The 14,542-nt window shown below is 52.7% G+C and overlaps 2 protein-coding genes across 5 annotated transcripts in view; both read left to right on the top strand.

The window, feature by feature from the left end:
- Positions 1–8,002, top strand: part of KCNIP3 (potassium voltage-gated channel interacting protein 3) — a 62,382-nt gene extending 54,380 nt beyond the window's left edge. For 2 of the 3 annotated variants that reach the window (XM_019481132.2, XM_019481133.2), the window contains exons 6-9: positions 2,841–2,948; positions 3,939–4,043; positions 4,749–4,811; positions 5,613–8,002. In XM_019481132.2, the coding sequence (XP_019336677.1) occupies positions 2,841–2,948; positions 3,939–4,043; positions 4,749–4,811; positions 5,613–5,660 (324 nt within the window). In that variant the 3' untranslated portion in view covers positions 5,661–8,002. The remainder of the gene's footprint in view (positions 1–2,840; positions 2,949–3,938; positions 4,044–4,748; positions 4,812–5,612) is intronic. The other variant, XM_059730560.1, reaches the window with a different exon arrangement.
- Positions 8,003–8,807: 805 nt separating this feature from the next.
- On the top strand, positions 8,808–14,542 carry LOC106737577 (fumarylacetoacetate hydrolase domain-containing protein 2). 2 transcript variants are annotated; one of them, XM_059730559.1, is made up of 8 exons: positions 8,808–8,887; positions 9,254–9,509; positions 10,155–10,371; positions 11,099–11,158; positions 11,524–11,686; positions 12,337–12,445; positions 13,041–13,128; positions 14,341–14,542. In XM_059730559.1, exons 2-8 carry the CDS (start codon positions 9,343–9,345, stop codon positions 14,401–14,403), a joined length of 867 nt encoding a protein of 288 aa, XP_059586542.1. In that variant the 5' UTR covers positions 8,808–8,887; positions 9,254–9,342; the 3' UTR covers positions 14,404–14,542. The 2 variants fall into 2 exon arrangements, with proteins under 2 accessions (XP_059586542.1, XP_059586541.1); XM_059730558.1 differs by having other exon boundaries at positions 8,819–8,879.

Raw genomic sequence — 14,542 nt, 5'->3', positions numbered from 1 at the left:
GTACTGGTACAAAGCTCCATGAGAGCCAGGTGTTTCAAGGCACCTCAGAAAATCCCTGCGAGGCCTCTGAGCATCCTGCCACACTGGAAAACCTCTGGCCCTCAGGAAAGATCCTCAGTCCCATGGTCAGACTTGCCTTTCAGTGAGATCCAGGTGTCTAAGTGCCTGATTCCAGGTGGACCTGGACAGGTTAGAGAAACGGGCAGAGAACAATAGGATGCAGTTCAACAAGGACAAGTGCAAGGTGCTGCACCTAGGGAGAGGGAATCACCAGCACACCTATAGGCTGGGGGATGACTTTCTCAGCAGCACAGTGGCGGAAAGAGATCTCGGAGTCGTCGACTCCAAGATGAACATGAGTTGTCAGTGTGATGAAGTAATTAGCAGAGCTAACCGCGCTTTGTCATGCATTAGCAGGTGCATCATGAACAGGTCCAGGGAGGTGATGCTCCCCCTCTATGTGGCACTGGTCAGGCCACAGCTGAAGTACTGCATCCAGTTCTGGGCATTGCAGTTCAAAAAGGATGTGGACAACCTTGAGAGGGTCCAGAGGAAGGCCACTCATATGGTTAGAGGCCTGCAAGGAAGGCCTTATGAGGAAAGGCTGAGGGACATGGACCTTTTCAGCCTCCTTGAGAAGACTGAGGGGGAATCTTGTGGCAGTATACAAATTCACCAAGGGTGGGGAGCAGGGAATTGGAGATGGTCTGGTTGCCAGAGCACCCCTTGGAATAACAAGAAACAATGGCCACAAGGTGATGGAGAGCAGATTTCGGTTGGACATCAGAAAGAACTTCCTCACAGTGAGGGTTGCCAAAATCTGAAGTGGGCTTCCAAGGGAAGTGGTGCTCTCCCCTGCCTTGGGGGTCTTCCAGAAGAGACTGGACAAGCACCTGGCTAGGGTCTTCTGACCCCAGCACATTTTCCTGCCACTGGCAGGGGGTCAGACTTGATGATCTTTTGAGGTCCCTTCTGACTAGCATCTGTGAATCTATGAATCTCTGAGGCTGGAGGTGCATATGCTCTTGCGTCAGACTAAAATCTGGATTGACATCTACTGATATGCATTGAAACAGATGGATTGACAAGACCCAGTGCTGCTGGACACATCAAGTGACAGGGGCAGTTGGCTGACTTTTCCCTTAATTTCTGCTCTGTCTGGAATCACATCAGGGGTCTCCTCCCTGCCAGGGCAGGCCAGCTGAGCTAAAAACCCTGTCTGGGTGTCTCTTCTTATCCCTTACCAATCCCTGGGGTATGGTCTGTGGGAGGGGAGGCCTCAGAGCTCTCTGCAGAGAAAGGCAGGTTTGTTAATGCTGGTCTCCTGTCTAGCCTCCCACTTTAGATCATTTTAAGCAGCCTCCCCACAGCCTCCACCTTGCTGTGCGCAGCTGCAAGTGGATACGGATGTCCCACTTCTGTTCCTGCTGTGCCATGAATTGGGAGTGACTTGATGGAGATAATAATGGCCTAAGAGACTGCAGCATGAGGTCCTTTCTGTAGCAGCAGTTCCTGTACACTGTGAAACAGTGGCCACATTCCACCCCAGAGGTGGATGCCTTTCACAGCTGTGTGGAGTGACTCATGCATATTTAACATCCCAGCCCTGCCAAAATGGGCCACAGGCCCTTTAATGATTACAAGTGGTCAGGACCTCAGCATTACATCTTGGCCAAATAGGGCACCACCAGTAGCACCAAGTCTCATAGTGCTGCTGAGACGTTGGTTCAGAACTGGAACCTTTACTGGGTCACCAACATTGTTTCCTGCAACCTCTTGTCTACTTTTCCTAATATTGCACTCGGGCTTAGCTGAGGTATCGCTTGCTAGCAGAGGTGTCTATGTGAGAAGAGGGTGCATTAAGAAGGCCAAACTCACAGAAATAGCAAGATAATATATCTGATGGTGATGAGTTTATGCAAAAGGCTCAAAGCATTTAGGACCTCATGCCCATTGATTGAAATGAGAGGCAGGTGCATCAATACAAGCAGATGAGTTCCCATATCTCCAGTTTATGACCCATTGCAGTAGCCATTAAAAACTGGCAGAAACTGAAAGATCAAAAAAGGCCACAGGTTGATTTTCCTGATTTTTTTTAGCTCACCATAGGTTTTAAAGATAGAGGAAGGGGGAGGGGTGCACAGGCATGCATTTGTGTATGTATATACACAGGTATGTCTCTATATATGTATATATGCATACAGGCATGGATACTCAGGTGCATATATGTATGTGGACATATGTACACCTATATGTATGCATATACATCCCTGTACAGTGTACATGTAGTTAGTAAAATATACAGTGATTTGGAATCAGTATAAATAAAGACAATCTATACAAGTGAAATCACTCTAATATTTCTGCATAAGTAGACAGACAGACGGATAGATTTTTAAGTCATTCTTACATTTAAAATGGCTGCAAAAGGCTCTCTTTCAGCCAGCCCTGGACCTGCCTCTTATTCCACAACTGCTATTAATGATTTTTATCATGTTAGTTTTAATCAGACTCAAACACATGGAGCAGCTCAGAACTGAGGAGGCTTTTTGCATTATTTTTACTGAGAAGCACTGGGGCTCGGGTGGAGAGTGAGGCAACTAAAAATAGATGCAGGAGAGAATAGAAACTAGATCAATAGGAAAAATACCCTGAGAGTCTCGGGATCAATACAATTTCCGCCTTACCCTTTAAAGGGTCAAGATCCTCCTCTTTTGCAGAGCATTTCCCAGGCTAGACACAAACAAGGGGAGGGTAGCTTTACCAGGCCATGCATTTGCCATCCAACATGCGCTGGGTCACCTTACCCATCTCTTCCCACAGTGTTCTCTATGTTGCAGGATTTTGTCGTTGGCCTCTCCATCCTGCTGCGTGGGACAGTGCACGAAAAGCTAAACTGGGCGTTTAACCTGTACGACATTAACAAAGACGGCTACATCACCAAGGAGGTGCGACAACTGCACTGATGAGATGTGGCTGCATTGAGGGCAGTGGCCTAGGGGTGTGTGGGAAGTCTGTGTGGGTCTAACTGGTCCCTGGGGAAACAAAGGAGGGTCCAGGAATGTGTGTGGTACCTGTGCCTAGTTAGCCTGAAGCAGGAAGAGGGTTCCAAAAACCATGGGAGCTGGAGCATGTTTCTCATTCAGGGGCTAGCGCCCAAGGAGCATCTGAATGAGGTTCTGAAAGAGGATCTAAAAGCATTGAGTGCAGCTGGTTCAGAGGCAAGCAGAGCAAAGTAAGGGTCAGCCTCTGTCATCAGAGCCTGAGGGAACAGCAGTGAGCTGAAAATCAGATGTGGAAACTCAGAGGCAGGACCCTGATGGGTGGATGCAGGGTCATACAGAAGAGGGGATGATAGGGGTAAGGGACCCCTGGGAGTGGAGTGTGGGGCTTGGATTTACTTCTCCATGCAGTAGAGAGCACTGACACACTCTAGGAGTGGTTTAAGCCACTGGGCATTTGTACACACCACGTTTTTTGCCACTACTTGCGCTGCAGCTGCATGACTGATTCCAAACCCAAGCCCTAGAGTCTAGACTTAAGCACCTACAGCCACACTGGGCACCAGATGAAGGAGGCTGGAAGCCAGTTTCTCCTCAAATTCCTGCCTTCGTTTTCCCTTGATGGTGAGGAGAATATTCCTGTTTGGCTTTGGTGCTGCTGATGGATGCATCAGGAACATATTGGAAGTGAAACATATGCCTACCCTAGCATTGTCTCTATTGATAACTTGGTCTTTGAGGATGTCCAAAGCAAGGTTTGCACCATGCATTGAGCCATGCTAAGAGGTATCAGCCGGGTGCAGATGTCAGTGCTGCACAGCTCTCCCTGCCTGGGAAGCTTGGTAGCTATAGTTCAGTGAGACAGGTCTCAGATTTGGAGATGGGATGTGACAGCAAGTTAATCCTCCATCCTAAATGTCCATCTTTCTCTGCCAGGAGATGCTGGCAATAATGAAGTCCATTTATGACATGATGGGCCGCTACACACACCCGATCCTGAGGGAAGATGCTCCGATAGAGCACGTGGAGAAGTTCTTCCAGGTAACCCAGCTCACAGTCACCTGGGAGCAGGAGCTGGGAAATCTCCTCACTAACAAGGGTAGCAGGAACAGCTGAGAGAACCATGGATTCTGTGTTAATGAATTAATGAGAAGGCAGGCAGAAGGCATCCTCAAAAACCTTGCCTCCAGGGCTCCTGATATGGATCTTAGGTTGGAACAAACTGGGGACAAGGCCACTGAAATCAATGGAATGACCCCCGGGTAGAAACAGTGTGAACACAGAATCAAGGCCCCCGCTCACACCAGCGGCAGCAGCAGATTCCCATATGGTTGCTTGCAGGGAAAACAGATGTCAGGGCTGACTCGCTACGCTTGTGGCTGGAAAAGAACAAGGACATTGGCAGCTGCAGAGGCAGGAGGAGCTCCATTAGAGACATCTGATTCCGGTTCACTGCGACTGTGTTGCTAGCTAGAGTCCTGGAGACACAGGCCCCAGGCAGGTGACCAGAAGCCTGGGCAGGCTTGGAAAGCAACTAGGGACCTGGACCAGGAGTGGCTTAGGTTAGGGAAAGGAAAGAAAGGAACATCCCATGAAGGCTCCTGTCCAAATTGCAGGCCAAGAGCTTCCATGATCAGGTGTAGGCATGGGCCTGCCACCATGGCAGGAAAGTGGGTTTATTGAGGCTACAAAGATGGTGGTGGATGGAAAAGTGCATCAGATCTCAGTACATGCTTTACGTTTCAGAAAATGGACAGGAATAGAGACGGTGTGGTGACAATCGAGGAATTCCTGGAGACTTGTCAAAAGGTGAGCAGGTCTCTGCTATGATTTCTTCCCCAGCCCCCTGGGTCCCGCAGCTGCTCCCTCTTCCTCTTCTTCTTCCTAACTCATCCCTGGCCACTCTCTTGGGCTTAGGGGCTCCTAACTTCCCCAGAGTCCAACTTACTGACTTGCTCAGTGCCTGCTTCATTGCTGATCCCTATTTATCTGACCCCCTAAATGCCACAGTTAAATAATTGCTAACCCTGTGCAGTTCCAGCCTCACTCGCTGCTCCACCTCATGCTCTGGGTTCATAGATTTTTAAGGGCATAAGTGGTTATCTCTTCCTGCATGATGCAGGCCCTGGAATTCTACCCAGTGGAGGAGCTTAGGGTATAAGCAGGGAAGCAGACAGAAGAAGACAGGAGACCAGACAGTCCCATCTAGGGCCAGCAGATTTTAGCTCACAGAGTGTGCAGATGATCAAGAGATGACACATGGATAGCATTACATGCACCATTAAGTGAGCGATAACACCTGGCTGCTCTCACCAGTACATCTCAGGTACTCTATAAACTCTCAGATGAGTTGTTATTACAGTGTCATGTTGGGGGTCCAATTATACATTAAACAGATACAGTCCCCACACCAAAGAACTTAAAGACAAAAGGTAGGAAAAGAAACCGAGGCAGAGACAGGAGAGATGTCCTAATGAAAGTCGTGCAGTAGATGGATGGTAGAGCTGGGAGTAATGCTCACATCTCTTGATTTCCAGGCCCTGCCCCATTCACTCAGCCACGGTTTTCCTTTGGTTATTGCTTTGGCTTTTCTGTCTCGTTCCTGTCCAGGATGAGAACATCATGAGCTCCATGCAGCTGTTTGAGAATGTGATCTAGAACATTGGGAAATCCCTCTCATCTCTGCTGGCACGCCCGGGTCTGGCCTGCACACAGACAGACGCGTCTGTCTCTCTCTCTGAAGCACACACAGATCTTTCTGAGAAGAAAAATAAACTTTTTTTTTATATTTAAAAACAAACATAGAAAGAAGTGATAATGTTTGCATCCGACACACACCAGATTCTCACGCTCCAACTGCAAGAGGAGACACAGAAATGGGACTTCAACCCTGCAGACAGATTTTGGTCAGCTCCTTCTAGGGTAGAGCAAAAGCACAATGGATGGCATCCAATGAGGATTGAAGTCCACCAGTCCTGAGTGAAATGACCCAGTTTTTTGCAGGGCACTGGATTGGAAAGGAAAGATGTGGTGGCCTTTCTTTTCTCCGGCATCTCACCTCCCTCTGCTTGAGGATGGAGGAAGGACCTCCCTATGAAGCATTTGAGGAAACATAGTGATGAGACCCTAACTTCCACCCTCAGGAGCTTAAAGTTTTGCATTGTTTTGGCTCAGATCTGTTTCTATTAAGTTCTATTGACGGGAGTTGAGGAATACAATGGAAAATTGTTCCTCTGTGGGAGCAAGACTTGCCAGGCCGTGAGTTATGAATATGCCCAAAGCTCCAGGCTGCAACTGAAAATCGTAAGTCAAATGGAGCATGAAGTATTCTGTCTTCAGGGTCCTTTTTCAACACTGGATTTAAAAGACTTTTTCTGTTTTAAACCAATTGCTTTCTTTAAACATTAAACACACCGTCTCTGGGGTGATCTGAAACCTGCCCCTGGGCAATCAATCCCTAAGAGAAGCATGAGCATTGAAAAAGCCGATTGGAAGTCAAAGCACGTAGAGCTACTGTAACTAAAAAAACTATCCATTTTACACCCTGATGCAGAGCCTGGATCTGAGTGTCCAGACATGAACAGATGCTTCATGCTCCATACTGTCTTTGAAGCATGCGGGGAAGGCAGGAGAAGCATGACTCCATCCATCTCCTACCCATGATCAGCCAGTATGAAGGATGGCATCATTTACTGCTCAGTACAGGCTAGCAGCAAATGACTATCCACGCCAGGGCAAGAAGAGGAGGCAGCAAAGAAACGTTAACTCAGGAGAGGATCTCTGAGGTACACAGGAGTACTGTTGGGTTGATGTAGCCTGTACCACACCCCTCGCAAGGGACTGTGCCTTGAGTGGGAATCTAGCTATGGTGAACAAGTTATGGGTTGGTAGGGAAAAGAAGTGCTGGGTTGGTAGCACCTTTTCAAGAGACACATTATTCTGAAGACTAAATCAGGGGCAAGGGTGTAGTAAATGCAGCCTTGATTTGTGACAGGGAAGATACTAAATAGCTGGCTACTCCATCTATTGGGATTTCCTGCTGCCAACATCTGGGAAGCAGAACACTTTTTGCCTTGCATCTGCAAATTGATATAACTTCTCCCTTCACTGGAGAAGAAGCCTTGAAAGTACCTACACCAGGGGTGGGCAAAATGTGGCCCAGGGGCCAGATGCGGCCCGCCAGGCCATTCTATCCAGCCCGCAGGGCCCCTAAAAAATTTGGAAAATTAATATCAATCTGCCCTGGGCTGCCTGTCATGCAGCCCTTGATGGCTTGCTGAAACTCAGTAAGCAGCTCTCTGCCCAAAATAATTCCCCGCCCCTGACCTACACCCTTGACTTTCAGGTCCTTCTGCAACCTTGGATGGGTTTGCTTAGTGTACAACCTCACCCCTGTGTGGGTGGAGCTGTATCTGGTGAGAGAGCAGAGCCTGATGGAAGAAAGGCCACCAGGCATGAGACATGACATGAAGTTGACTCTGAGGTAGGGTTTCCCAAAGATGCAGGGGAAAAGAACGTGCCATGGTAGAAGCTCTCTCCACTGCTGCTGAAGCTCCACCTCTTCCTCACAGCTCCGATAAAACAAGGCTTCCTCTATGCTCCTAGCCCACTTTCCATGTCTAAAATAGGACCAGGACCAAGATTCAGTCACCTTCTCCTTTCTTTCAGTGCTTGGTGGCCATCGCTTTCTGCCCTAAGCCCTGATCATGTTTTGGTCTCCCATTGTCAAGAAGGCTGTGAATTCTGGCTGTGTCTCCCTCTCGCCCTGCCCCGAGCCCTCTCTGGACGCTGTGAGTTTGCACTTGATATTTCCTGACATATGTACAGTATAAGGAATGGCCGCATGTCTCACTAGCAGTAGCCTCTCTACTGGTATCTGTAACCTCCCACTCAGCCTCACGATACCACTGGGGGAGACAGATGCTGGCTCTCATTCTCTATAACTACTTGATATTCAGTCACTGTATATTTTAATAAAATAAACTTCGGAAAAAAAAAAAGGTCTTCCACGTGTCCTTCTCTATCAGCAGATCTTGCATCGCAATGCAATCCTTCCCGTGCTATCAGGCATCCGTTAAGTCCTGAACAGAGCTCTGACTTTTGTCTCTATTGTGGGCCGTTCTTTGTACGCCTGGCTTGTTAAAACAAAGCTGTCGTCCCAGTAAGACAAGCGGTTCACAACCTTTGTAGGCTCAAGGCACCTCTCAGTAGATTTGAGGCCTCCCTTGAGAAATGCCGGCTCTTAGCTTTCGCTTGTTTTTTGAATGGCTCCGACACTGCATTCCTGTCCCAAATCGCTGGGTCTTTCTTGGGCACCGTGTGACGTGTTCGCACGCTGGACACTGCCAACATCACGAGGCGCCCCTGAGAGGATCTCAAGACACCCCGATGAGTGTCAGCGAGTGAAATCGAGGAGTGAGTGGCCGCGGCGGGTCCAGGCTGCTCTGGGCTCTGGAGAGTGGAGAGGTCTCGCACCTGGTGCAGACGCTACTGGCAACTGCACCCCAATGGCGGGGTCACGGCCCCTGGCCGCGTGCCTCCCTCAGGGTGCCCGGAGGAGCCAGGCACGGCGCCCCTCAGCCCTGGCCCTGGCTCCGCTCCTGCTGCCCACAAGGGGGCGCTGGAGCAGGGCGCTAGGCCCCTGGCGTCGTGGCGTCCCCCGTCGCCATAAGAACCGACCTATGGAGGAGCTGGGCGTAGTGGGCGGGACTTAGCCGCGGCGGGGAATCTGATTGGCAGCAAGGCGCGAAACCGCTTTCTGGTTGGAGGCCGTGAGGGCTCGCGGGGAGCGCCGGTTGTGCCGCGTCCTCTGCACTGGGGGGCGCGAGCTGATGACGCCATCGGCGGGCGACGGGAAGCAACTGACAGCGTCTAACGGTCGGCGGGTGAGGCGGGAGCCCCTAGGGACTGTGGCCAGGCTCCCCGCGAGCGCCGCAGGCCCTTTCCCCTCCACCCCCTGGGCTGGGCCCGGGCGGGTCGTGGGGGCAGAGTCCAGGCGCCCGCAGACACTTCCACCCCCCAGGATCACCTCCCCCCCCCCCCCCACACACACACACACACGCACGCTGCTCCACGGATCACGGCGCTGGCAGGGGCAGGAGACTCCCTGGGGAGCGAGGGCGATGCCAGGGCTGAAGCCTCGCGTAGGAGCAGTTTTCTTGCTGCTGGCAGTGCATCCCAGGGGCTGGAGGACGAAGCCGGGTCTGGGCGCGCGAGTGACCTGTCCACGCTTTTCTGTGTCTCTCCCGCAGAGCCAGCGAGCCCTTCCCGCGGGTCTGGGACTCTGCTGCCAGGGGCTACTCGGGGCCCGGGGGAGCGTCGCAGCCCGCTAGGCAGAGCCATGAGGCTGGTCCAGTTCCAGACGAAGAGCTCGGGCGGGCCCAGGGTCGGGCTGGAGGAGAAAGATGGCGGCAACGTGATCGACTTGAACGCCTGCGACTCATCCCTGCCCAGGACGATGAGGGAGTTCCTGGAGGGCGGGGAGGCAGCGCTTGCGGCAGCCAGGAAGTAAGCAGGGCTTGGCGCTGCCTCCGCAGGGAGCGGAGGGAAACACCCTGCTCTGGAGGGCGCAAGCTGACCCTCAAGCCAGCAACATCACCCACGCGTAGATGTTCCCCTCCTGGTGTAGCACTGCTTTGCTCCCAGGAGGGAGGGCGGGCGGGAGGGAAGGGTGCCGGCCTGTCCAGCTCAGCAGCTTCACCCCAAAGACGAGGTGGAGAGGACGGCACTGGTGCGTGCGAAGCAACAGCCGATTATGGCCCGAGCTCCTGGATTCCCAGGCCTTTCTGCCCATCCAATGCTGCGGTCAGATTAAGTAGTAAAACGCAGGGAAGGGAGAGCATCGATCCACTTGGCTGTGGCTGTACAGCTCACAAGCCTTCTGCCATACGCTGCTTCTGTAGATCGTGTTGTCTGCGACTCAGAGGTCACCTGAGACAGAGGTCAGACTGCTTGGATCACTGAGCCACTGAGAAGAGCAAGGGTTTGTTCCCAGCTCAGCCACTTGGCAAGCTGAGGCCTTGGGAAGGGATGGGCAGCTCTGTACCAGCACCGGGAACAGAACCCAGATCGGGATCCCTTAGTCCCTTGCTCAGGCCCAGAAAGGAACAAGCAGCCCTTCTCCTCTCAGCTTCCCCTCCCTTGTTTCTGCAGGGCCCTCGCATCTCACCAGCACGTCCTGCCACGCTCGGAGGTGAGTCTCCTGGCTCCTGTCATCAACCCCGGGAAGGTGATCTGCGTGGGGATGAACTACGCAGACCACTGCCGGGAGCAGGGCATGGAGCACCCCAAGGAACCCATCATCTTTAGCAAGTTCACCAGCTCCATTGTGGGGCCCTGCGACAACATTGTGCACCCACCTAAGAGCAACGTAAGTCCCACCTGCCCCTCCGCAATGGTTCCCTCCCAGAAATCTTCCCAACAGATGTATCAGTAACACACACTGGAGATATGAAGCTAAAAGCCAGGCTAGATCACTCCACCTCCAAAGCAGGCTGCCATCAAGTTGGGCCTAGCTCCCAGGAACTGACTTGATTTGATGGAGGGCAACCCAGAGATCCTTTTAAAAGGAAGATCTAGCACAAGAAACTAGGAGACTGTGGACAGCTTTGTGTTGTCAGTGCCCTCTGCTGGTTTTGTTGAGTAACACAACATTTAGGTACCATGATGCCAAAAGCAGCACAAGGCAGACCAGGTTCTTTGAGTAAATCCGTAATCTTTTATTAGGGTGTTTGTACTCAAAAGCTTGCAAAGAATAATTTTTCTAACTATTTTAGTTGGTCCAATAAAAGATACTGGATTTACCCAAAGAACCCTGTCTGCCTATGTCCTAGACCACCAGGGCTACAACCAACACCCCTGAAAAGTGGCATAAGGAGTTTTCTTGGGGGAAGGCAGGGTGGTGCTGGGCAGTGAGGTAAAGGGAAGGGAGGGGCATTGCTAGCTAATGGGCATGGTCAACCGCATCTCCAGCCTGTCATTTCCTAGGTGTGAGGGTGGTGATGTAGGGCACCTTCCTCAGGGGCACCCCAACCCTGATCCCCTCTGGGGCAAGGGGCAGAGACCCTTGCCTCATTCTTGCTTGTTCCCTCCTTTAGGAACTCGACTGGGAGGTGGAGCTGGCATTTGTCATTGGAAAGAAAGGCAAGAACATCCAGGTAAAAGGGGGCAAGGGGCTGGGAAAGGGCTTCAGGTCCCACCCTTTCAAATCCACTTGGACCGCATCTGTGTAGTGGCTTCGGTCCTGGGCATGGGACAGAGCTAGCACCACAGCTGGCATTGACTGGCCCCTGCTTGAGCACCCCCAGCAGCAGGGCTGAAGGAAGCAATTTCCCACCGTGCCACCACAGGGAGGTGCTCCCCTTGGAAACGTGTGCACGTGCGTGCGCGTGCGCGCTGCCACTGCCTGTCAATAGCATGAGTGCCTGATAGGCTCAGAATAGCCAACCCAGTTTCCCCAGTCATACCAGTAGCAGCTGCAGCCTGCAACTGGGCAAAGACACCTGTCCCCCTCCCTGCCCAGGAGTCGGTCGCGATGGATCACATCGTTGGATTCACAGTTGGTCACGACGTCAGTGCCAGAGACTGGCAGCTGAAGAAGAATGGAACACAGTGGGTGCTGGGCAAAAGCTTTGATACCTTCTGCCCCCTGGGACCAGCCCTAGTGACCAAGGATGCTGTATCAGGTAGGCACTGGAGCCCTAGTGGGTCCAGCTGCAGTTGGGGAGTGGGTGTGACCAGGAGGAAGGGGTGCAGAGGCTCCTGGTATGATGCAGGAATTGTTTTCACCTGAGTCTTCCCCTCTGGCTCCCTCATTGCAGCTTTTCTGCCTAGGCCAGGAGCTCATTAGAGGTGGCCCATGATGCTGGCTGAGGCTGCATCTGTATTTGACCTCAGGGGAGATGCCAGGCTGTGGTGCAGAGTGGGTGGTAGCTCAGGAGGTGATGTTCCTAGCAGACCAGGAGGGGGTGCCATCCTATGTCATCAGCTATGATCCAAGCAACAGGTGTCTTGAGTCACTGAGAATCCCATGACGCATTTCCAGGCAGGAGGGGCCTGGACTGTGGTGTCCAGGCTGAGCACTTTCTGCTCACTCAGTTTCCTCCTGCTCTCTCTATTGGATCCAGCAGCCTCTTTCTGTTTTTCTGTCCTGGTGTGAGGTTGTCTGGAGCTCTTAAAGCAGCTGCTGTGTTCTAGCCTAGAGGTGGCAGCATCACATAGGTGCCACCCCTCCTGGCAAACATGTAGCAGGTGTTCTTCCTATGGCAGAATGCGATTCCCACATGAGGAATATCCAGCCCCCTGCCCTACTCACCGTCCTCCTGCTGTCTTTCAGATCCTCATAACCTGGGCATCCGCTGCCGAGTGAATGGGGAGCTTGTCCAGGACAGCAACACCAGCCAGATGATCTTCAAAGTGCCAACACTTGTCTCGTGGGTCTCCCAGTATGTGCTACCCCTGCTGCCCAGCCCCTTGGCAGCCACACAAACCCCTTTGGTTGTCCTGGCAAGTCCATGGGAGAGCCTGGGAGTTTATTCTTGCCTCTGGCTAATGGCCTTAGGACTGCACCTGCAAAGGGACTTAGACACCCACCTGGAGAATACCAGCCTTTTGGGGGCCAGGCTGGTGTCCATGTGCCAGTATAACCCAATGCTGGGCATTCATTTGGGGTTAGGGAGACCACAGCAAGTCTCTGCCCCTCCCCTCAGGGTTGCCCCCTGGTCAGCTTTGGGAGCTGGCTACTCTAAGTCCTTCTCTGAGGTACCTAACTCCTCCCAGGCTGCAGTAAGAGCCTGGCTGTGAATCCCACTGCACGGCCAGGCATAGCAGTAGCCCTGTTCCTCCTCCTAGTTGAGACTCATGCCATGAGATCCAAGAGTCCTGGGTCTCCTCCCCACTGCCAAGCCCTCTGTGAGGTAGTTGCAGCCCAAGGCTGGAATCTGGGCCCTGCAGACAGGTCTGCATTTGTGCACCCATCATTCCCCCATGGCATTGGGCCCCTGGCCTAGGACTCCCTTGTGACACACTGATGCCTGGCAGGTTTGCTACTCTGTACCCAGGAGACGTGTTCCTAACCGGGACCCCGCCTGGCGTTGGAGTCTTCCGGAAGCCCCCAATGTTCCTGAAGGTGAGCATCAGCCCCAGCAGCCTGGGGCAGAGCAGGTTGAAGTGTCCAGCTTTCTAAGGGAGAGCCCTCCCTCCTCAAAGTGGAGGCAGGGCTCTGGGAATGGCAGTGACAGAAGGGCTGACACTGAAGGCTCCCCATTAGCTGCGCCTCTTCCTAGGGACCCACCCAAAGGAAGGGAGTTTCTTGGTCCTGTTGCATTGCTTGCAGTAGAAACCTAGTTCTCTGGAGAGCTCAGGTGTAGGTGGCAGCTCTCCTAGCCCTTCTCAGCTGGGGAGATGGCTTGAATCTGCAACAAGGAGCATTTCCCTCCCTGCTGCCTGCAAGATATTGGAGTGAAGTAGCTAGCAACCCCATCTGGTCCCATTTGCTTCATGGGTCTGCATGATGCTCATAGGCCCCCCCAGGCTAGGCCCAGTGCTTTGAGCTCCAACTGCCAAAGCCCCTGCCTTGAAGTCAGCTGCTTTCCAGTCTCTGCCTGTCTAGCAAGGCAGTAGGTATTGCTGGTGCCAAGGGGAAAGCATCTGTTTATGCACAAGTGAGTGCTGGTAAAGGCAGCTCTGGAGGCAGAGATGGGAAAAACTCAGAGGTTCCAGGAAGGGTCTGAGTGTTTTACTCATAGCCTGGATGCTGCTGCTCTCACAGAAGCTTGTGGTCCCTTGGTGTGGGTGCTACAGCATGCCCGTCACAGCTAGGAGAGCACAGGGCTCTGAGATGGTGGCAAGAGCAGAGTGTAGAGCAGGAAAAACCAGGCTGCTCAGGCTCTCTTTAGAGACACACTAGTCTGCAGGGTGCCTGCTTCACAGAGCCCAGGGCTTCAGGAAGACATGTGAAGGGCAGGACTCTAGGCACAGCCCATTGCTGGTGTGTCCTAACCACAAGGAGTACATTTTGTGACTCTGTACCTCTGCCTGCCCCGGGGGTGTTGTGGGGCTGTACTCAGCCTAGTGCTTCCTCTCACTGAGGCAAGTACTTTGAGCTCTAGGGAACAGAATTACAGTAATGCTAAGACCTCCATTACAGCAATGAGGAACCACCTCCTAACCCCTGGGGATTGACTGCTGTGGTGCAAAGGAAGCTGGGAGGTAGCTGAGGGCCCCTCACTGGCAGAGCTAGGGTGGGCTAGCCTGGCTCCCCAGGGCTGTGGCAGTGCCTGGGACTGACAGGCTGCAGAGAGCAGGGGAAGAGCCTGATGGTGCTTGCCTTGTGCTGCAGAGAGGAGACGAGGTGCAGTGCGAGATCGACGAGCTGGGAACCCTTCACAACAAGGTTGTCTGAAGATGCTGCACATCTGCCCTGCTCCTCAGGCAGTGGAGCCTACTGGGACCTTGATCTCCCCAGCACTTCACCTGCCTGCTGGTGGCTGGGACATTGGTCCTCACAGTTCCTGCAATAAATCTCCCTGACTGCCCCTCCA

The sequence above is a fragment of the Alligator mississippiensis genome, chromosome 7 (assembly GCF_030867095.1).
Source record: "Alligator mississippiensis isolate rAllMis1 chromosome 7, rAllMis1, whole genome shotgun sequence".
In the NCBI taxonomy this organism is placed as follows: Eukaryota; Metazoa; Chordata; order Crocodylia; family Alligatoridae; genus Alligator; species Alligator mississippiensis.
This window is presented reverse-complemented; position numbering and strand designations above follow the sequence as displayed.

Bases quoted from the DNA above. Each gene is read 5' to 3' on its own strand.
- LOC106737577 (XM_059730558.1), top strand. From the start codon at position 8,834: ATGACGCCATCGGCGGGCGACGGGAAGCAACTGACAGCGTCTAACG. The intron at 9,510-10,154 runs GTAAGCAGGGCT...TTGTTTCTGCAG, and splicing joins GCGCTTGCGGCAGCCAGGAA to GGCCCTCGCATCTCACCAGC. The intron at 12,446-13,040 runs GTATGTGCTACC...GATGCCTGGCAG, and splicing joins CTTGTCTCGTGGGTCTCCCA to GTTTGCTACTCTGTACCCAG.